The sequence below is a fragment of the Lathamus discolor genome, chromosome 8, assembly GCF_037157495.1.
Source record: "Lathamus discolor isolate bLatDis1 chromosome 8, bLatDis1.hap1, whole genome shotgun sequence".
NCBI lineage: Eukaryota > Metazoa > Chordata > Aves > Psittaciformes > Psittacidae > Lathamus > Lathamus discolor.
Window position 1 is genome coordinate 16,581,637 of NC_088891.1, and position 23,041 is coordinate 16,604,677.

General features: G+C 37.3%; 1 protein-coding gene across 6 annotated transcripts in view; it reads right to left on the reverse strand.

Moving 5' to 3' along the window:
- The window catches only part of APBA2 (amyloid beta precursor protein binding family A member 2), an 89,955-nt gene that overhangs the window by 8,293 nt on the left and 58,621 nt on the right, over positions 1-23,041 (reverse strand). For 5 of the 6 annotated variants that reach the window (XR_010614541.1, XM_065688191.1, XM_065688192.1 and 2 more), the window contains 8 exons: positions 19,555-19,635; positions 18,369-18,405; positions 13,828-13,973; positions 10,411-10,497; positions 4,408-4,593; positions 3,481-3,660; positions 1,162-1,374; positions 253-372 (listed from right to left, as the gene is read on the reverse strand). Coding sequence is in view for 5 of the 6 variants with exons in the window: in XM_065688191.1 (XP_065544263.1) it covers positions 253-372; positions 1,162-1,374; positions 3,481-3,660; positions 4,408-4,593; positions 10,411-10,497; positions 13,828-13,973; positions 18,369-18,405; positions 19,555-19,635 (1,050 nt within the window). In the remaining variant the exon portion in view is untranslated. Of the gene's footprint in view, positions 1-252; positions 373-416; positions 783-1,161; positions 1,375-3,480; positions 3,661-4,407; positions 4,594-10,410; positions 10,498-13,827; positions 13,974-18,368; positions 18,406-19,554; positions 19,636-23,041 lie in introns of those variants that run through there. The other variant, XM_065688196.1, reaches the window with a different exon arrangement.

The window sequence follows — 23,041 nt, forward strand, 5'->3', positions numbered from 1 at the left end:
CAATCAGAACTATAAATATTGTGGCTGTATTATGTGGGAAAGTCTCTCAAGAATGGCAGTAACTGTTCTCCTGGTGTTGTCCATTTGCATTGTATTACCCAGAGATGTGATTATAAAGTTTTGATAAACTAAGGGATCACAGTACAAAAAGGGTCATGTGCAAAGATTTTTCAGTATTTCAGTGTGTTTCTTTAAAGAAAAAAACAAAAACCAAACCCAAAACCAAACCAGTTACCAAACACAGAAACTTACAATTCCATTCTGTACACTGAAGCCCAGCTGGTATTTTAGGTCTGGCCGTTTTATAAGGACAGTTGTAACAGGAGGGCAGCTGACAATGTTCAGTTTGACTTGTGTCTGATTCTTGAGACCCTGTAAGATATTCCAAAGTTAATAATTCTAAAATGGATCTTAATTTGGTCTTTCATTAGTGGTTTCCTAATTGCAAGAGTGTAAAGCACCTGATCTAAGAAAGAACATCTGGTGTTAATAGAAATCTGTTGTTAACTTACTTATCTTGCAAGCTGTTTGGCCCAACAAAACATATCAAAACTTTGCTTTCAGTTACTATAGAAGCTTCAAGCAGGTTTTCAAGAGAAACCAAAACTGACTGCATCTTGCCTTTTTCCACTGGCTGGCTAATTAATCTCCTGCTGCTGCTCTTGGTAAATCTGCAAACATTAGATGTAGTCTCAGAGATTCCATTGTGTCTGGGGAATCTTCATATATTCACTTGATCTGTCTTGTAGTCTACCAGTCTCATCCGTTTCCTCTACATGGCGCTCAGAGAAGAAAAGTAGATTTTCATCCTGATTTGAATTTGGAAGCTGCGGGGAATCCTGAAACTTTGAAGATAGCTAAGTAACTTCATTTAGGCAACTTTTTCAGGCCTGGACCCATTTGTTAATAGTCCAGCAACAAAGCTGCAGTCCAGTTCTCCAGTCCTAGATTTCTGTACGTTATCACCCCTGAATCTCTGTTTCCAAATCTACTTTTTGCTAATGACAAGACTACTTTTTGTGGTGGGTTTTTTTCAGTGATACGAAAAATCATATCTGCTGGAGATCTTCAGGATCACCAGACTCAAATTCCAGGATCTGACAGAGTATTACATCTATGGTGGCTTAAAATTTAGAGCATATAGTTGTAAGTTTGGGGTACCTTTATGATCCCTTGGCATGTTGCAAGAGGTAGACCAACTAAACTGGTCCCATTAATGGACATAATTTGGTCTCCAATGCTTAGTTTTCCTGAACGGGCTGCAGGGCCTCCATTCATCATGTTAGCCAGGATAACGGTGGGTAGAATGGATCCCCATCCAGATTCCACAATCACTACCCCAAGAATTTCTCCCTTCTGTTTTTCTAGCTGGAGCTGCAATTAAAAAGAAACAAACAGCACACATTTTTTGCTTGGCTTCATCTAAATTTGAGCACTAGCATCTCAGTTGTTCCTGAATAACACCTACAAATTACAGTAATTCTATTCTTTGCCATCAGGTAGTAGCATGACTGCAAAAATACTGTTAAAACTGTGTAATACGTACCTATTTCTTTCCAGGGATATCGTCCACTTGTTTGTTGAAGGTCATGTAAATCTTATAGTAAGCAAGAAACTAACAGCGGTGAACTCTGTAGAAGTGGTGGAACCGAATAATGAATGAGTAAATGAATGCCAAGGAAGTTTTATCCATCCTGCAACCTGTCAACCTGTAACATTTTGTGCCTACGGCATTGCCTGGAAGTTCAGCTCCACTTCTGCCATCAGCTCAGGTCGTCTCTTGATTTCAGAGTTTATCTGTCCTTATTTTCAGGCAAGGATCTCTTGTTGTTGTTACTACTATTATTATTATTGAATATACTTGTGCCTAACTTGTTACTCTAAGACCCCTGATGTGCTGATGTAATGTAAATTATGACCTCTCCTCAAATATGGTGATGTTAACTGTGCAGTGATCATAGCATATCTAACTTTTACATGAGTAAAAGTCTAAGGAGAGAACATACTCTTTAAGAAAATACTGTGAATTACTGGCTTTCAAATGTGGAAGGATAGGGACATCTGTACTTACAGAAATCGTAAAGGCCAGCTGACTTTTGCTGAAGCTGTCTATCAAGACTTTAAACCAATCAGTATGCTGTAACTGTTTCATTGTTCAGATATACATAAACCAATAGGAAGCAAAGGGGCCTCAAAAATAATAACCTTCTCAATACCTTTGAAATGTGATACATTTGTATTTTTCTGTTCCAATGCTAAGTTAAACCAAGACTTGTTGTACTGAATTTTCACTTGTTTGCTACAAGAGAAGTATTTTGTCATGCCTATATGCACATAGAATCATAGAATGGTTTGGGCTGGAAAGGACCGTAAGACCATCTAGTTCCAACCCCCCTGCCATGGGCAGGGACACCTCCCAGTAGAGCAGGAGAAAAAGTGTGGCCATTTATGGCCAAAATTAATTTATGTCACATAAAATTGATCATTCACCCTGGATTAGATTCTTTAGTCCAGTGGGCTGGCACATAATGACCACATAAACACACTATTGATATCTAGTGACTGCAGACATACAAAACCACACATCAAATCATAACCTTTCTATCTGCAGGTATAGGTGGAAAATGCTCTTTTCGCAAGAACATGTGTGCTGTACAAAAGAACTTGTAATGCCAGAAGAAGGGAGTGTAAGTAGGAAAGTTGTGACTGAAGGCTTAAATAATCTGCAGTTCATCTCCAAGCAAGATAGACTTGGAACTCGGCACAGAAATCTGGCCTTTGGAACATGGGCCCAATCCCTATCACACTGCAGCAATACAAACCAAAGCAGAATCTGGGTGCAACCGCACTTACCACATTCTGGTTTGGAAAGCGCAGACAGTGACTTTTGTATGAAATGCAAATTGTTAAATATATTGCTGTTGTAAGGAAAGAATCCATTACTTCCAAAATCAAATGTATATAGTTACAACTGTGTAATATGGGCTACTTAAAGGAAATCCTTGCCCTGCCATGCATTATGAATTTGAAACTCTATTTCATGTGGCAGTTTTTCTGGTATTCTAGTAGGGGAGGGGAAATTGGTCTGCCCAGTGCCACAGCATCCTGGACTTTTGGTCATTTTATCTATTAAGTATGAAATTGCTTACAATGTGCATCAAAATGTATTGTTATCTCTCTATCACTATATTGGTGAAATGTAAAAATACTTTACACTGTGTACTATGAGTAGCACAGAGCTTATCTATGTGAGATGTAAATGTACTTTATTACTGGTTTGATGAATGGAAGCAGAAAGACCCTGCAAATGGAAAGAAGAAATTATAAAACTTATAAAGATTATTTTAGTGGCATAGAATCGAAGAAGCAATGCATCTTGAGATGCAGACATCCTTAAAATGCAAACAGTATTTCCGTGAGAACTACATTCCTCTGAAAAAAAAACGATCAATCTGAAATGAAACTGCAAAACTAGTTTACCTCTTTGCAGTTTTCTGAATTGGAAAAGTGTATGAGGTCATCATTGTACATCTCTTGGGTATTGATGATGTCACTGTACTCTTTCTGACTGAGATCCTCTGGGTTAATTCCGTTGGCTCTTAAAAACTCTTGATAAGCGACACTGAAAGCCTGACCAATTGACTGAGCTATCAGCTGTGCCTGGAATGTAGAACAAAACACATCTTGGAGAAAGGACTGATATAGAGTTTACCACTGAAACCATAAGAAATAACAGATATATTGGATTTTAAGACAAAGTCAAAATAAAGGATCCTGCAAAGTTGCTATGTTAGTATGGATATAAAGTCACTTTAAGGTCAGTTGTATAGAAAAAATCCATTGCATCCAAAATAAAATTGCAAACTTCATTTACAAACCCTGCTGATCTGCCTTCACTATGATGTTGCAGCAGCAAGCAGCCATATGCTGTTTATGTACCCATTCCAATGAACACTGGAGAGCACTGGCTTTGTACCAACAGGGAATATAGTTTACAGAAAAGACTGACACAAATGCTGAATTCTGAAAGAATGATGAGAGAATGGATGCTCTGCCTGCACATGCTTCCACTGACATGTATGCACTGATGATTTTGGTTGTCATGTCACCTGCTGCTTCTGCCTGTAACAAAAAAACTCAATTTTTATTTTTAATTGTTATGGCAGTAATGATACTAAAAGCTGTTCATATGTAATGGTGGTCAGAAATGTTTAGTACTGCAGCTGTATCTCAACTGAGAGAGGTATGAATATGGACAAACAACTGGCAAAGGTTTCCACAGATTACGTGCAGCTTCAATTAGAAAAGATTACCGACAACAAAAATTAATTTAAGAAATTTGGTGTAATTTCAGAGATTCTCTAAATGATGTATGTTGTTTAAATAAGTTTAATTCCATTTACTTACATCCTCTGATTCAAAGACATGGCATATCATTTTGTACTGCTTCTTTCCTTCTTGAGCACCAGGTGTTGTTTCAATACAGTCTTGAGAAGCTGATCTTGGCATGCGACGTCGTGCCATTAAAACCACAATGTTACCAATATCTGCAATATATGAGATAGTGCGCAGCGCGTGGTCCATCATTGTTTCCTACATAAAGCAAACAGAAATGAAATCATTCTTCATACATGCCTGCTGTTATTCTACAGATGCTGTATATTCCCTCTCCTTGATGGCCCGTTGGTTGAGAATAACAAAAGCTCTTCAAGAAACCGGCTTTGACAGAAGTGTTGTCTGAGCAGACACAACATGGTTCCTACTGTAAAGCAATAATGAAGATCTATAGCATTTTATACCCACTTTCATGCTGTTGGAAAATTATGTTTCCCTTTTGTATTGGTTTTGCTGAATGAAACAGATGCATTTCATAATGACAGAACAAGTTTTAGAGAAGTCATAAATATATGAGATGTTATAATTTCCCCATGTTCTTTAATTACATCCTATAATAGCTATAATATCTAAGGTAACATTTTCTCAATTCTTACTTTCCTTGCAAACAGCTATGAAGGACAGTATTTCACCTTCTCTGTAGGTGAAATTATTAATACTTTTTTCTGGCTACTGACATACCTAGATCAGTTTGATTCAAATAGGATTTTGACTGTGAGCCCATATGCTAGACCAATTCCCTCCAACGTCATTAGGTTGCATTGGGTTGTGCTGGGAGAACCCAACTCAGAAGAGCCATTGCCTATGAGAATGAATTCAAGTGGAAACATGTCCAAGCTTCATCCTGGTGAGCATTTCTTATTAAGAACACATTAAGAGTACTAAATATAAAAAGCTCGTCACAAATCCCTGAGCTCTGCATCCTTGTAATTACTTTAGCCTTTTAAACTCTTACTTTACTTTCTGCTATTAGCAGGGAAATCCCAACCTACTGCTTTCCAAATGCATTTCTCACAGAAAAGTACAGTTACTCAGTGGCTTTGATTAAGTATCGAGTTACCTTGGACACATGAAAACTGCAAAATGAAACTGACAAATTAAATTTGTAGCCAGAGAAGGAAATGTTGTCGCTAAACTGGTTTTATTTCAGGTATTACTATTTTATCTCTTGTTTCCAATCTCCAATTCATATATTCAATATTAATTATTTCTTACATGAAAGAGCAAAGAAGTCCCAGTAGGAAGAACTTTCAAGAACACTAAGGACGAACCTGCAGTAAGTTTTATTATTTCTGTACTCAGCATTAATTATGAATAAGTAAACAGCAGCCACCATTCTCATTTTCATTAAAGGCTGCTATATGTAAAATAATGGTATTTTAATAAACTATATATGTGACATCACTACAGTGATAATTTAAAGGATTCTGATACAGTTAAGACCGCAAAGATAAACATAATTATATACCTGTTTACACCAATGTTTTAGACAATTATTTATACCTTCATACAGGCTTTACTCAAGATCCTGTATAAGCAACCTGATTTCTCCTTTAAAAATAAATAAAAGCCACAACTTCTCTTAAGTTTTATTGATCAAACTGGCTGAGGATGTCCCCTATTTCTCACCCTCTTCTCCACCTAAAAACAGCCACCAAGTTCTGAATCAATTTGTTCCACTTTACTTTGTGATCTGTTTTACTTTTAACTCAGTAATATGCTTTCTAGTGTCTAAAATATCTTTGGTTTTGGCCAAGACTGAGGTTGTGTCTGCTGCTTATGGCATCTGTTTTGATATGTATGTGGATATTTCTAATGTGAAGAAAGAATTGACTGCAGGTTTGTTGTTTGTTTTGTTTTTCCTTTTAACTAAGAAGGCTTTTTTTTTTTTCTTTTGCTTGTGGCTCTTGATGTGCACCAGAATATCCCATCGGGCAGCATGAGATCAGTTTTCATCTAAATCATAACAGACGACTGAGATACCCTCCTTGCTGTGTCTGTAGTGGCAGGGTTTCCCTTGATACCCAGTCTTCCAAAAAAAGATATAATGCAGTATGAGGCAATACACAATTTTCATAATTTATAGAAGCAGCAGCATCCTTTATATAAGCAGCTAGGTATTAGTTTGCCATTAGTTGAACAAATCTCTAAGGCCTAGGAGAGAAAGATTTTCTCAAGTCAACAAAAGTAATTATTTTAACAATTTCAGTACAATTTAACTTGATAGAGAAAAATACACTTATTGTTTCTTAGAACCACCTGCCTTACTGAAGAGAACCCATAAAATTGTTGTAATGATTCTTAGCATTTAAGTGAAATGTTCTAAGTCTATCCCTAATCTGTGAAAAGTGATGTTGATTAAGAGATGGTTTGAGGTGTGTCTCTGAGGGCTGCAGGGGCTCAGGATTAGAGCACTTCTCCCAGAATGGAAAAATGTTTTATAACGGACATCTCAGCAGGATCTTAGTGGCTCTGCAGTGATAACAGCTTTTCAGCAGCCTGCACTAAGTGTTCTGTTAGGGTGTAATCGAACAGGCACCGTACACAAGAGTGAATGGACTGGGAAAAGGAATGCATTTTGTCTCACCTGCCAGGAAAGTTTTTCTGTCCTTATCATCTCACAGAAGTTACACAAAGTTTGTTGGGATATTTTGGTGGGGTTTTTGGTAGTTGGTTTTGTGTTGGGGTTTTTTTATTATTATTGCTTTGTTTGGGTTTTTTTATTGGTTGGTTTTGTTTGTTGTTGTGGTTTGGTTTTCTTAATTACAATTAGGATTAAGAATAAGACACATAATATATAGTGACTGTAAACATATCTTTACCTTTGATTTACTTGTGACTTTTTCCTTTCTTGCTCCATATTCCGTTCCACTCTATTTTCCATTACCATTATCTCATTTTCACTCTCTCTACTCCTTTGTTACTTTCCCATGAATCCCTCCGTCTTTGCTTCTCTATCGCTTACCACATCCCTTCTCTAGTCCCATCCATTCTATCCTTGTTATCTTTATATTTGTCCTTAGAAATTCCGCCTCTTTTAGCCTTTCTCAAAACCTCTGTCCTGTCCAAACTGTCTTCTCCTGTCCAAATTTCCCTTTCTCAGTATCTACCTTCATTTCTAAGGGACTCTTTCAGAACCCTATTTGTTGTCCCTCCTGAAGCCCAAAGAGCACCTGACGGAGGAAAACCTAAGCACTTTTCCAGGCTTTCAAGTGATGTAGTCCTGTGGGAATGTGAATTACATAACCTAAAGAGTCAGCCGATTTTATGGAACCTGAGGCTCTGCACATGCACTTCTGCGACCTCTGTGTCTGTCTTTTTCTCTGCTAGTTTCAGTAACTAAATGCATAAGGAATTTAAAAGTGGCAGGGGTGCCATTTCCTACTGTTGCTGAGGGCAACAGAATCACCAGAGCTGGCCATGTTCCGATGTAGCAATACACCTTACTGGTGCTACTCAGCTTTTCGAACCCTGCTGCATGCTATTTTATAATATTGAATTGTACATTTTGAATCAGCTGCTATCTTATGTGAGCTATACAACACTACAGATGGATTCAGACATGGATGGCACACTGCAGAAATACGTTTTATGTAATTGATAAAGTCATGAAAGAACAGATTGTCAGCTGCTAGAGCAGCTGAAGTAGACCTGTGGTAATTACACCAGTAAGGAAACTTCACTAGCACTGAAAAATATTAGCAAGCCAAACATGCAAAAGGATGCCAGCAGCAATACTAAAAGACATGGGAATAAGTCTTACAGCTCTCTGAAACACATTGTAAAAATAAAGCAAGCAGAAAAAAAAACCAAACCAGGGCAAACACCAGAGAGCTTGTTATTATAATAGTTTCCAATATTGCTATTGTCATCTAGTGGAACAGCTCATACTAGACACCATTCCTTATGGTGCACTGTTATTTTATAGTTCTAGAAATCTTAGGGGAATCGGGAGAATAAGGTAACAGTTACTTTGGCAGTGTTTATGGTCTGCCTCAAAGTCCTTATTTATGTTTAAAAGGGTTGGTGTCTAATTGAAGTGCTGAACTATCTAAAGAAGGTAAAGAGTGACTTCCACTAAGACTAAGCCTTACTCAGCAAAGAGAACTTAGCTATTTACTGCCATACATTCCAACTATAAGCTGTTCATTTATCAATAACTGTAGTCATCGTTACACTGATAATTATTAGTATTTTATTTTCTATTAATGCAAAAAGTAGTCATAAGCTTTGATATGTACTCTTTGGATGATCCCATCTATCAAGAGGTCAAAAAAAGGCTGAGCCATAAAAATAGTACTATTGGTTATCATGGATGATTTGTGGATAGCAGATTTTAAACACTGAGGCCATTTTAAATGGAATATTCTACTCCTCATCTGGCTCCATCTCTTGGGAGTTCTAGTGGCATGTTAAGGACATCTGCTTATGTTAAAAGAAAAATCATCCATTTCCTGAAGATGCTGTTGTTGCCCTCATATTGAAAGACACTAATGCTCTCCCAAATTTCAAGAAGAAGTAGCTCCCTCACGCTTTGCATTGTTAGAAAAACAAATTATATGCTAATTGAAAAAAATAATCCTAAATGTAGAGTGCTACATTTATCTTTATTGAAGTATATCCTATAGTTACAGCTCATTTCTTCAGTTAGTCATGATATTTCTGAACTCTGGTCTTATACACCAAGATATTAGTTCAATAACCATTTTCTCTTTCCATCTTCCAAGTTGTATGTTAAAGTATTGAAGAGTACTACATCAAGAAACATGCTTGTGAGTCCTCATCTGTTATCTCTTTATATTGCCATCTATATGGCAATATATCAGAAATAAGTATACCTCATGGGAATTTTTTAGCCTGTTTGTAGCTCTTGTATCTATATCATACAATCTAGAAAATATGCAATAAAAGCCTTACGTAAGCCATCAGGTGATGTGTGCTACATCTGTGCCATGAACATTCCCCATCAGAAGAAAACACTTGATTTGACATGATTTACTTTGGACAAATCTGTACTGACTCTTGCTCATCTCCACTCACAAACTGCCTACAAAGGGTCTGTTTGTTTTGGTAGCTGACAGTTGAACTTACCTATAATCCTTGGTATGTCCTGCTACTAAATAACAAAGACTAAATATTACCTTCATCAGTTTTAGAAGAGTATCATTGAAAGAAAAGCATAAGGTCACTCCGTTTTCCCAAATACTACAAGGTAAGATAAATTTTCTGATCTTAACTAAGCACTTTCTAAATGGTTTTTTCTTCAATGTGACTTCAGGTCTTACCGTTTCTCAGCCTCTGTTAGCTGCATACAGCAGAGTTTTTCAGTGAAAACTAAAGCAAAAATATCACTGAAATTGCCCTTGTCAAAGGGAATTCTCATAAGAATGAACATTTAAGGACTTTCTGTAAGGATAATAAATGTCTAAGAGATCTTGTGAGATTATTATACTAATGAGATCCATGTGTAAATTATATGTATTTTATTGTAAATTCCTTTAAAAAACATAATATGAAGAGTGCCTCTTCTTGAAAATATATATATGTATTCCTAGATGATGAGGGTGATTGTTACTGTGGTTTCCAGACTCTTCTGCAATATGAATAATTAATAATTTACCTTAGGCAAAGAGAATGCTAGCTCAGATGTGATTTATGGAAAAAATGGAGGTTAAATGTTAAAAATAGCTTATTCAAGGCAGCAAATTACTTCCCTGTTAGATTGTAAATTTGAGTATTGAAACTGCAGCACACGTGCACTCCTAAAAGACTTGAATCTTTTCCTAAATTGAATTATAGACTTCAGCAACATGCAGACATTTCCCAGTACATTAAGTGAGCAAAACTAGTGTCAGTATTACTACCTTGGCAAATGGCAAGTGTTACAATAATAGCAGATCTAACATGGCTATATTCTTGCAAGTGAATTTATCCAAATTTAGTAAATTTCCACATTAATAGTATAAGAGAACAGTGTAACCCAACGTTATTCTTGAAGAGTTAATCATAACTTACCTGTGTGTCTGCATTTAAAACTTTGATTCTCTGTGTGGAGATGAACAGATCCACTTCAGTCAAGGCCTGAGAATCTCCCTCTGAAGTCTAAAAGACAGATGCTTTATTACAAGGGAAATTTTAATTTCCCCTTTAGAATGATGAATTCACTGGTCACTTCAAGCATAACATGATGTGGGACAAGCACACTGTTAAACTGTTACAGACAGCTATTCAAAGGTGTTTGTAAATACATGCAAAGAATGCATGTAAAAAGTGAAGCATACTAATTTTGTGGAGCCTGTGGCACTGACAGCTCAAGTACTAATATTTCTATTTATAGACAGAACAGGAGGAAGAGCATGGCTGTTTCTTCCCCACTGTCTCACTGATGTACGTCAGTACTTGAAGTGCTGGAATTTAGATAGTAGAACTGAGAAAGCGACTTAGTCCCCGTCAGCTGCTTAGCCCTGGACATCTTCCGTGAGCTCACCAAAAGCAGTGCAGGCTGGTGCTCGGTACTGTGGTGGGGTTTAGGGCTTTATAGATGTTAGGGTTTTTTTCCTAGAAAGTAAAGAGCTGAGCGCTGAACTAGTATTTCTCTCAAATCACAGAAAGCCATCAGCTGACTTTTAGACCTCAGCTTCTGAGCACTGCTTACTAGAGAAACAGTTCCATATCCCATAAGAAAACATGATCCCAGAGTAAGCAGGGTTACAGTGTATTGCCACACCCTTTCCTAATTGTGAGTCCTGGCTCTGCTTATGTGAGAAAACAGAAGAAAATGGCAAAGCAGCTGCTACCTCACACTGAAGAATCATCCAAGCGCTTACCTAATATTCTTGAGCTCCAGCAAGAAACTATTTATTCCTCTAGGCTATTCGTCCCCAGTGTGCTACTGCAACTGGTATTTGGCAGCAGCTGTGCTAACACTCTCAGAATGAAATGACCACAGACTGTATCACCTGTGCTAAAGGCAGGCACCAGTCTCCAGGTCAGAGAAACTGTGCAAGAAAGAATGATGCATTTGCTGCTCTTTTCTGTAGTTATAAAGGCTTAGCTGTGCCTGTAATTAATTCAGATTAATTTAATCTGAATTAAGTTTCATCCAGCAAAATACAAAACAAGCACATACTTCAGCAGAGATTACTTGGATTGATTTCGTCCAAGACCATCACAAAGAGCAAAATTCATTTTAGTGATTATTTTATCACCTGTATTTAGTTAAGTGAAGTATAGCTTTTAGAGGAGTAAAATGTCTTCTGTGTGAATTCCTTCAGCTACTACCTGGTAAATTTATTTTATTTGTTTTAAAATATCAATAATAATTTAATAAATATACAGTAAGTCACAGGCACAAGAAATGCATCTTACTGCTTTGGTTAGTAAAATAAAAATAAGCAATATATTAAGAAAAATCTCCCATATAACACTGGCTATCTATTTGGACTAAACAAATCACAGGTGTTCAACAGAAGAAGAGCAGCAGAAAGGCACTCCAGCAAATGAACAATGAAGAAAATGAGTTCATTTTATTCAATCCACTGTTTTACTACTTAACGAAGAAGAAATCAAAATGAGGATCCTTTATGAGGACCCATAGTGACACAGCACTCACGTGAGAATGCACAGGAGAACAAGTACAACAAAAATGTAAGCAAATATTAGCATTCAAGAAAAACAGTTTACACACCGCTTTTTTCTTGATTTTAGCCGCCTTTTGCATCCTCTGAGGAGTAGCATAAGAAAAAAAAAAAGAATGCAGACAGATGTACACACAGAGAAAGAGAAAAGACTGCGGGAAGTTGGGGAGACTTTTTGACTATGAATCCAGACTCTTAAAAATTGGGGGTAGTGGGAGAAGAATGTGCAAGAGAGAAAGCTTTGTTTATACCTTATGCAGTTGTCAAGCATAACTGGGTTTAATGACATTACGCATGTTGTCAATTGATTACAAAAGATTTGGTACCAAAGAGTGTTACCTGTTAACAGCTGCCTGTAACATTTATCCTGCTAAATGTACAGCAGTCTAAAATGACAGTACATGCACTATTTTAAACTTAAGGTGTTCTATTAATATCAATCACATGTCTACATGTAATTGATGAACAAAACAAAATAGTCAAGTGTCTCTGATAGAATAGGATTGCTATTAATTAATACATGAAACAGTTTTTAGGGAGTTAATTGCAATCAACAATTACTGCTTTGGATACTGCAGTAGGCTAAATAGAAATACTAAGGTGTGTAAAGTTGAATGAGCTGGACCTTTCTTGCCTTTCATTTGTTTCTAAATGCCAAATCAAACATCAGTTTCTTGCTAAGTAAATGATTTTCCCACTCTGGTTTCCTTCAAAAACATGTACTGACAAAGCATGTAATTTTTCTATTAGCATTTAAATCTACCTCTTTCTAACCATGTGTGTACTCAGTCCTCAACATAAGAACATGGAGCTGCTGGAGCAAGTCTAGAGGAGGGCCATGAGGATGATAAGGGGCTGGAGCACCTCCTGTATGAAGACAGGCTAAGAAAGTTCTGTCTGGAGAAGAGAAGACCTCTTACCAGCTTCCAGTATCTGAAGGGGGCCCATAAGGATGCTGGGGAGTGACTCTTTGTTAGGGACTGTAGTGACAGGACAAGGGGTAATGGGTTCAAACTAAACCAGGAGAAGTTCAAGTTGGATATAAGGAAGAAGTTCTTTACTGTAAGGGTGGCGAGGCACTGGAACAGGTTGCCTAAAGAAGTGGTGAATGCTCCATCCCTGGCAGTGTTCAAGGTCAGATTGGACAGAGCCTTGGGCAACACGGTCTAGTGCAAGGCATCCATGGCAGGGGGATTGGAACTAGATTATCTAAAGGTCCTTTCTAACCCAAACCATTCTATGAGTATGATTCTATGAGGAATCCCCCCAAAATTCTGAAAGAAAAAGCTCTTTACTTGAATTATTAACCAGAAAAGGCATTTTTTTAAACAGCTGTATGATACAGTCTATGCTACATTATTTACACAGAAATTATTCACTATAAATAACACCAAATCCAAACACAATATTAATGAATCTTCTTGTCCTAAAAAAGTAATAATTCAATATACTGAGAGTAATCTTCACAATCTGTATTAAAACCACAGTCAAACAAATATCCTGTGCTTTGCCACTGGAGTATTTCCTAACTGTAATCTGCAATTTGTCTTGAATTCTTCATACAGCTTCCAAACAATTTTGAATGGACTATGGAATAATTTATATTTTGTTCCCCAGAAATGCTGTATGTATTTTCATAAGCACTGGGCACTGGAAACTAATGGTATTTACAGTACTATATCCATACCCATGTAAGTGCATTCCAGAATAAGCTTGAAGCTGCAGATCCCGTACTGGTCAGAGATAAACTGCCAAAAGACCGGAGAGTATTCTACAAACCACAGAAATACCCTACCTTAACACGGCTCACTGCCTCTTGAGCCTGCATCATTCTTATGTTTTTGGAAGGGTTGCGCTCAGAGAGCAGCTGTGTAGAGCCCAGGTAATTGGCTGCAAAGATGATTCCATCAATGAGGTCTTCAGGTTCACAAGGTCCTGGAACTGACAGGAGACACTTACAGTTACTGCCTTGCAAAAGACAGTAGAGAGATAAGAAATTGAATAAAGGACACTGAGGCTTGAACAACCTTCTTAATACCTTTTCTAATATGAAACAGGTGAAGAAATCCAGTGTAAAATAAACAATATTTTTCCCTGTAATTATTTAAAAAAAAACAAAACTTACTATCTGAACACACAGTATTTAAAACCTTGCACAATGGTTTGACTGGGGAATTCTAGAGGGAAATCACTGGAAATTTTTTTCTCTGCTGCACCAATAAACACATTGAAATAATTTGCAAGCTTCAGAAATGCTTTTATGGCAACTTTTACTATTTCTAGGTATGACTTAGCATGAGCCAAACACATTTGTGTTTCCATATTTTTGAGATATTTGTGGAAGTACACAGTCTCCAAATATTGTCTCTGGTAAAAATACTGATGACCAATGGGCACAAAGGTGTACTTTGCTTCAGCAAATGTCTGCCATGAAACTTCAGTTAAGATAGTTCAGGAAACAAGAACAGTAGGCATCTTGATACTGTTTAGGCATGTGTAAGGCCTGAATTGAGAGACTGATAGAAAAATATAGGTCCTGGGCTGATGCAGACTGTATAAAGTGACAGCTGGAGAAACGGCTTCAGTTCAGAAGTTCAATAAAATGTTCACAGTCTAAGCAATGGCACCTGCACAACAGATCATAGAGCCTTTTCCTCTGAAAGCAGGGGAGTCACAGAATGCACTTACAGAAAAGGAGGATATGGAAAGAGTATGAAAAATTTCACATTTTTCACTTAAAAACAACTTGATATTTTTCAGATTTTAGCCTTTGTTCAGCAAAATGCCTTTGCACACACTTAGTATTAACTACATAGTGACTTTGGTGAGACAGGCAAAACTGCAACTGTTGGTACAAATTCCAGTAGAGTCACTACTACATCAAGCAAAGACCAAAATTTCAAGAGTCTGCAGGATCTAGTAACAAGAAAAGTTCTGCTAGTTCTTTAAAATACACCAGTCCCTTAACATACTACTTTTCCATCCAAAAAGCTCTGGCTGAACTCAGGAAAGCTTGTTTTCTATTCAATTATTTTCAGAACTGCCAAATTTGACCCACTTCTGGTTATATCAGTGCTTTGTGCATCTTTGAGCAAGCCTTTTGTTTTTGATTTCTAAGTCATTGATAGGCTACGTCAAAGGCACTTTCAGAGACATGTTCAGATCTATGAAATGGTAATCACCACCGTATCTTAGGAGTCTGTGAAATTAATGAGTGTTAGAAAGGAAGCAGCAAATCCTTCTCATGTCTTGGCTGTTTGGCGACAGCAATGGTGTTTTTAACTAATTTGTGTGGAAAACCTCTTGAACATGGAAGTAACCTGTGTTTTAAGCAATTTTATAATCCTAATTTTATTTATTTAGATTCTTTAAAGATTGGGTTTTTTTTATTTGGTATAGTTTCATCTCTTCATAGCGTTAGAAAGTGATTTTTTGCAGAATCATTATGCTAGCAACAAAAGCTGCAGCATCATGTATGAAAAAAACTGCATGTATAAAATGCTTATAGCAACAGCTATACAGAAAAAAAAAAAAGGCATTTCTAACATACATTTTCCCATCATGAAGGCAATGTAAGCAATTGTCAGTAAAATAAGACATCTATTGGCAGGATGGAAAGGTATTGAAAATTGCCAGGGTCAAATTGGGTTACCTGAGTGTTTTCTTCTCTTACCTCTGACTGCTTTAAATAATATAAAAATGCAGACTTGGCTGAGGTCCCAGCTCATCAGAGCACTTAAGGATGCCCTTGACTGTAAGCATGTGTAAGGCTTAGTAATGAGGAAGGGAAGAAGAAAGAAATAGATTTGAAACTTGAAGATTAGTCTGATGTGAACAAAGACTGGATTTTCATGTTGAATATTGGTACTTAAACATTAGATACCTATTTCTGAAAAATATATAACTGCAAATTTCTGCACTGTCTTATCAATGCTATAGAGATTGCTTGATTTTCTGCTGATCTGTAATGCAACAAGTATAAACATATTTCTAGACTAAGTAGACCAGGTCTAAACATTTTTAGATTAACTTGGCTTTTGCATTCATCAAATAAGAAAGAGAATATTAATTGAATAATTCAGAAAAACTGAATTTAATAATCTGTTAGGAACATATTTTTATATTTTTCTAAAGTCATGCTTAAACCAAGGATTCAGACAATATTTAGAGACTGCGCTCAGAGCACAGAAGCCATTTCAACTTTCTGCTGAGAACCATCATACTCCATGAAGTGATGAAACCTTAGGATGTGTGGCACTGCAGCAGATTTTGCGTAAGGAGTAAATGGACACAGGGCATATCTCACCTTGCAGAACGGCTATCTACAAGTTCCATATTTTGGCCCATTTCTTTACTTCATCATGGTTGTTACTGTACAAGGGAATCAGATTTATGGTGATAGGACAAATACAGAAAGCAAAAAAGTCAGAACCCCTGAACATGGAACTGATAACCACTACAAGCACGTAATGCTGCTACTACTGAAACAATTCTAATGGCAAAAGGACACATTTCCAGTATTTTTTGGGCCTCTTATTTAAGTAGTTCTTACATTCACATGGCATATAAAAAATATTATGTATCAATAGAGATATAGATACAGGTACTGTAGATAAGGAGTCATGCTAAAAATAAAGTGCCTGAACAGCTGAATATGACTATATCCAGAATATGGTTGTGGTATCACTGTCAAACCTCAGGGAAGAGCAGGGACTGTTAGCTGGCAGAATCTTTTCTTATGTGCAATAGAGTCCTGTTCCTTTTGGGACTCTACATACAAATTAATACTAGAACTCTTACTTTTGCTTTGAATTCAGAGAGCAGTCATGTTAGCTATCATAAGCTCCTAGTCAGCTACATATTTATTTGTATTAGACAGTGCCATATGATACCTGCAATAGAAAAAGCTTAATAGTTCACTTATCCACACATACTGTGCAACTAATATAAAAAAATCAGAGAAAACAAAACAATAGAACTAATAAAGAAAAAGTTTTACACTATCTAAAAGAGTATACTGACCCCTTCCGAACAGAGCAGTGAGATGACTGGTAAAGAAAGAAAAAGACATAACCTTTTTATCCCAATAAAATTAAAATGTGCAGTTGTATCTGCAAGCCCTGTGAGGGGTGAATTTTCTAGTCTGTTTTAGAGCTCTACTCCGGTTGGCCTCCCTTTATAGTTGCACACTATAGAATCAGTAGTTGAGTATTACGAAGTATCACTTGCTTTCTTGTCTCCACCACCTTTGGGGAATGCCTTTAATTTACCTCTATTTAGGGCCTGTTATCCAGTACCATGCCACGTGTCACATGTGACTTCCTTCAGATGCCAATTTGTGTAGAAAAGCAACCTCTGAACTTCCCGTTTGCTCTAGCTCTTCAAGGAAATAACTAAAAATAGAAGTTGCTACTCAAGCTGGGAAGTTGACTAGTTGAGAAGTTGCTACTCAAGCTGGGAAGTTGACTAGTTGAGAAGTTGCTAGTCAAGCTGATGAGATCAGGGAATAGAAGAAAAATGTGTTGGACATTGCAATGTTAATCTAAATTGCAGTACGTTGAGTTAAGAATGGCATTAGAAATTAAGTTTTTAACTTTCATTTACAGTTTCCATTGTGAGGAAGAGTGTTCATGGCAGATATAAGGGATCGTATCCTTGGAAGTTTCCTACTTTTCTCATGTTACAGTGTTAGACATTTCTTTTGCAGGAAGATTTTTGGAATGATAATGTTTTCAGTATAATCCCATTTTATCTCTGTCCACCTTTTTGTGTTAATAACAACTTATTTTTCTCCAAACAGAAAATACCTAACAGCAATGCAAAGGAGACTGAAGAACACCATGGAAGCATGGCTTTCCTAAGCAGATGATTAGATTACCCTATTTTTCATCAGATCAGCAGAATCTTTCATTTGTACCACCGAGATTCCAAGAGTGCCATAACAGGCATCACATCAAAGTGATACAGAAGCTGCTCTGAACAGTGAAATGACTCCTTCCTCTGCACAAAACCATAAAGAACAGGGTGCTCTTAATACGTCCATAAATCTCCACTTTGCTGGGGCCCACTGTTACCACCTTTTTAATCCCCCTTCCAGATTTGTACTTGTCTCCATCTTCACCTTAACTATTTGAAAGCTCTACTTGCTCTTCCTTTTCATCACCACCAGGATCCCATTGCCAGAGGGAGGATGAAAATGTTAAAGACTTCAATACTTTAACTTTTCAGCTGTATTCTCTTGGGTTTGACTGGTTTTTAGAACTGTGGTCTTTGAAATATATTAAAACATTTGCTTCCATTTTATCCTACTTGAACTATGGATGATATAAAACTTACCATCAACAAAACTTGGAAATGAAGACACTTTCTTTGTCTGTTGAGAAATAAAAATGGTATAGCTGTAACAAAATTTTCACAGACTGAAGTGGATTCATCTTACATTTGAAGAGCTGACCTTTGTTTAAAAAAAATAAAATTTCTGTGTGTAACTTCTGCATAGCAACTATTTCGGAAAGTGAAACACATTTCATCATAGTAGTTACATAGTTACATAGTGCCATTTACCTGGAATCTCAAAGCATTTTAAGCAGATCACAGCACACAAAAAAATAAGGGAGGGTGGGGAAAAGAACATGAAAATTACCTAGGAAGTCAGCTGTGAAATGAGCAATACAAACCAGCAATTTCCAGTCCAATGGTCTGTCCACTACATCACATTGCCTATTAATGATATCCCCAATTTCCAATGAAGAACATTTAACAGTATTTTGCAAAGCAAGATTCTGGGTAAGTGAATGAAAAGAACCTGATTGCACAGTACACTGCATTACACTTAAATCTCAGCAGATGCCACAAAACGGCTTGTTTTATGTTGCTGTCTCTGTTACCAATAAACAGATGTCATCCTTACATTTGCTCATGTTTTGCCAGCCTCCTCAGGCATTCCTATTTCCAGGAAGGAGTCTGATTTCTCCATTATGGAAAAAGGCTTTAGAAATGTGCCTCTTTGTTACTGTAACAGGCTATATGTTAAATATGTTACATATTTTTGAGATAACAGACTTCTGCTTTTAAGTCTGAATTTAATTTCATTGTGTCTAGCCTCAAGCATAACCTCATTCTGCATTCTTAGATGTCGTCTCTGCTCCAGTCTTCAGTGACAAGAGCAGGTCTGCATGTCACTGTTTTTTTCACAGCAGAAGCCAGTTTCTTTTTGATGCTACTTTTGCTCTCCAATAATCCACAAGGATAATTTCTGAAGTGTTCTCCCTATTCTGTATATCATCAGAAAATTTTAGGCTTGAGCATATGCTATGAACACTCATAAAATTTATGTGGCAACATCAAATCCATGGGTATAGTTCAGAGACTTTCTGGAATATACAGACATAATATCTATTGTCAGTTCAGGAAAAGAAACAGAGCCTAAGTATGCCTGTGGCTGTGTGTGAGGGAGAAAGCTGACAATGCAGTGCCTGCTGTCAGCAGGAAGACAGGCAGCAGAACAGCCCAAGGTACCTACCTCAGGTGTGTTATTATTGTCAACTGGTCCATTGAGGTCTGAACGCTGCTGCTTCCTTGGCTGCTCTAAACCATTGCACATCTGTAAGAAAAAAGAGAAAGCATTTCAAATCCTTTTGTCCTCTAAAAAGCTTCAAAACAAAGTAGAGATTTCCGTGGAAGTCAGTGGTACAAAGATAGTCAGAAATTCTTCACCAGATTACATTACATTCATAAAATTTTAATAAAAATTTGTAAAACATTACCATATGAAGCTGTATTTAGCACGTTCTCCTTATTTTACAAGTTATTTGTCATGAAGCTTCATATTAAAATGTTGAGCTGTTTAATTATGAGAAAAGATTTACTTTGATGTAAATAATAAGACATTTCAGTTATCACTAAGCAGCAGTTAACGCTACTGATTTAAACTAATTTTATTTCAATGCAAATTATTCACATGAAATTAAGCCAAATGCTGACATGTTCAAATTGTTCAGAAACCAAAGTCAGAATTTTTAATTGTATTAATTCTCAGTACTGGACAAAATCAGAATAGTGCTAATGGCTATCTCTGAGCTAAACAGAATGCCAGCACTGAGTGTAGGATCCTGTGTTCATGGGAGATCACAGAATCATAGAATCATTTAGGTTGGAAAAGACCTTTGAGATCATCAAGTCCAACCTTTACCCTAGGACTGTCAAGTCCAGCACTAAAGTATATCATTAAGGGCCTCGTCTACATGGTTTTTGGGTAGTTCCAGGGATGGTGACTCCACCACTGCCCTGGGCAGCCTGTTCCAAAGCCTGACCACCCTTTTGGTGGAGGAATGTTTTCTAGTATCCAATCTAAACCTCCCCTGGCACAGCCTGAGGCCCTTACTTCTTGTGCTATCACTTGTTACTTGGGAGAAGAGACCAACCCCCACCTCACTTATAGCCTCATGGCATCTCCTTCCTTTTTTGCCAAGCAAATCTACAGGATGCTGGCAGCACAGCTTCAGGCTTATGAAGAAATATAAGAGGGAAAATACCTTACACAAGGAAAATACTAAGTCTTTAAACTACAGAACACTTTTTCTATTAAGTTCAATATTCTCAGCGGTGGAATTTCTTCTCCAGACCTGACACAAGTCACAGAACAGCAGGACTCAACACAGGGAGCACGCATGTCCCATACACACCAAAAAACAAGAAGTTTTCTTGAGTTTTTAGTGTTAGAAATCTGGAAAACTAAGGTGATTTCTGGAACAAGTTCTTATGGTTTAGGATATTTCACTTTCCTTTTGCCTCAGCTTCTCCATTATGTATAAAAAAGAGTGCCTAAATGCCAGTGTCATTGTAAGACTTCACAAGTAAGAACTTGCATCAACAGTTTTGCAGATGGAAAACACTAAGCTAGTGCTGTGTCAAAGGGTCAGCCTGAAAGCGACATGTGAACATAGCTCCTTGTCTTTTGTCTTTCAAATGCAGTATGTAGCTGCAATCAAAGTCTTCATGTTCATCACTAGACAAATTATTCCCTATGAGTAATATTTAGTCAGCTGAACAAAATGCGCTAATGAAGCAGGCGTGTTAGAGCTATTAGCTCAGTCAGCCATTATGTTACTTTCAGGTACGACAACATACACAAAGCAAAGATTTTAGGAAATAAAAGACTACATGAAAGATACATAGAGGACCAAGACTTGGGAACCCACTGACTAGTGCCCTGTCTACATGGCTGTACTAGACAAGCAGCTTACCATATTCTGCTTATAAATGCTATTCTGTTTGAGACAAGACAAATCTCATTCTATTCCACAGCTAAACTAATTTGGAGCAGTATTTTGTTTTAAAATGTTATGATAGCTAGAAAAAGCACATTTAAGGTATTATAAATACTTTATCTGTTGACTTGCAGTCTAGAATAGGATCTAAAGTCTGGAACTGACTGCACACTAAAACAGAGGTACAGCTATGTTAAAAGTCTCTTATTCTAGGATAAGAATCTGAGAAGAGTACAGGTTCTGCAAAGGAAAGATGTAAAAATATTAAAGTTGTAGCATTATTAATACTTTTGCCACTGAGCAAATATGGAGGCCGTGTGCAGCATCACACGAAGGAATGTGAAGCACCAGAAAATACCACCCTTAGGCTGAGAGGAAATTCAGACTCTACTTCTTTAAGGTCACTAAAGCATCTATGTACACCTTTCAGAAGTCAGCCTGCAACTCCAGCCCCAGCCGGCCTGGTCCTGATGGCCAATTGCTGCCCTGGGGCAACCTGTGCCTCATTGGGCGACTCCCAGCCATAGCCTTTATAACCACTCCTTCCTACAATACAAAGCTCTTCTTAGCTAGAGGTAAAGGCTGAGTGCTGTTGGTCTTTAGCTCTGCTAGCTGTTTACTCCAGGGTAAGCTGTTTAGCTTTTCAGTCAGAAGCTCATCTCAGCAAGGTAGCTCTCCTCAAAGATGCTACCTGTGACCCCAAATGCTGCGCTGGTGCTCAGCTCTGAAAAAGCACTTTCCTGCTGGAGAACAATCTGCTGGAAAACAGCAGGTTAGTCACTTTTTTCAATTGTCTGGAGGTATAATTTGTCTGAGAGAGACACGGAAGATGAGCTTTTTTCAGAATTGTTAATCCTTTTGGTAAAGAATTGGTAAGCAAGCACTGAGTGCAGTTCAGAGGTGTGGTAAGGGTTTATTACTATGCTTAAACATTTGAATAATGAGGCTTATGACCCATACTTGCCAATCTCTCAACTAGTAATGTTATTCAAATATTATCAAATAATGTGTTGAGAAATAAATATACTGGCTTAGTAATTTGAAAGTCATCTTGAAGCCTACTAAGCTTCTTGGAAAAGAGGTATTTTGTGCTAAGCAGACTAGATTATTAAGTTACCTGTTGCACAAGTAAACCAAAAGACCTGTTTGACCTTTCACTCAGGTTTGCTGTCTCTCTCAAGAACACAGATAAAACAGATGACTACTGTTGTATTCATCAATGTGGGTTAAGGACAAAACTCCAGTTTCTAGTTTCAACTTCTGTTATCCTCTGTTGGTTTCTGAAGACAGTTTATTGTTTGGTCATGTGTCCTCCTGATAGTTAAACACTACTAGGTTTATAGAAACACATCAAGGTGCATCCAAAACATCTTTTTGAATCAAGAGATGATAACAAGTCTATTATGGTGGTACTATTCCTATTAAACTATGTGACTGAAATAACTTCTGTAGATGCTGGTGATGTGTAGTGGGAATAGCATTATGTACTCTTACTGAGCTGCTGCATTAGTTATTGTAACATCAATAACTTGTTGTTGTCAGTAGGAGCAATTTGACTCAGCAAGATGCGCTTACAAAGACAGAATCTGAATGAGGCAGTTCTGGACTAGCTGAAGGATTTCTGATTTTGATCACAGAAAAAAAAGGCCAGACTTCACACTCTATTTTCTCCAAAGATTCCATTACTCATGTGCTAATTTAGAGGCGCTGCTCGAATGTGTCAAAAAATTAAGAGGAAAA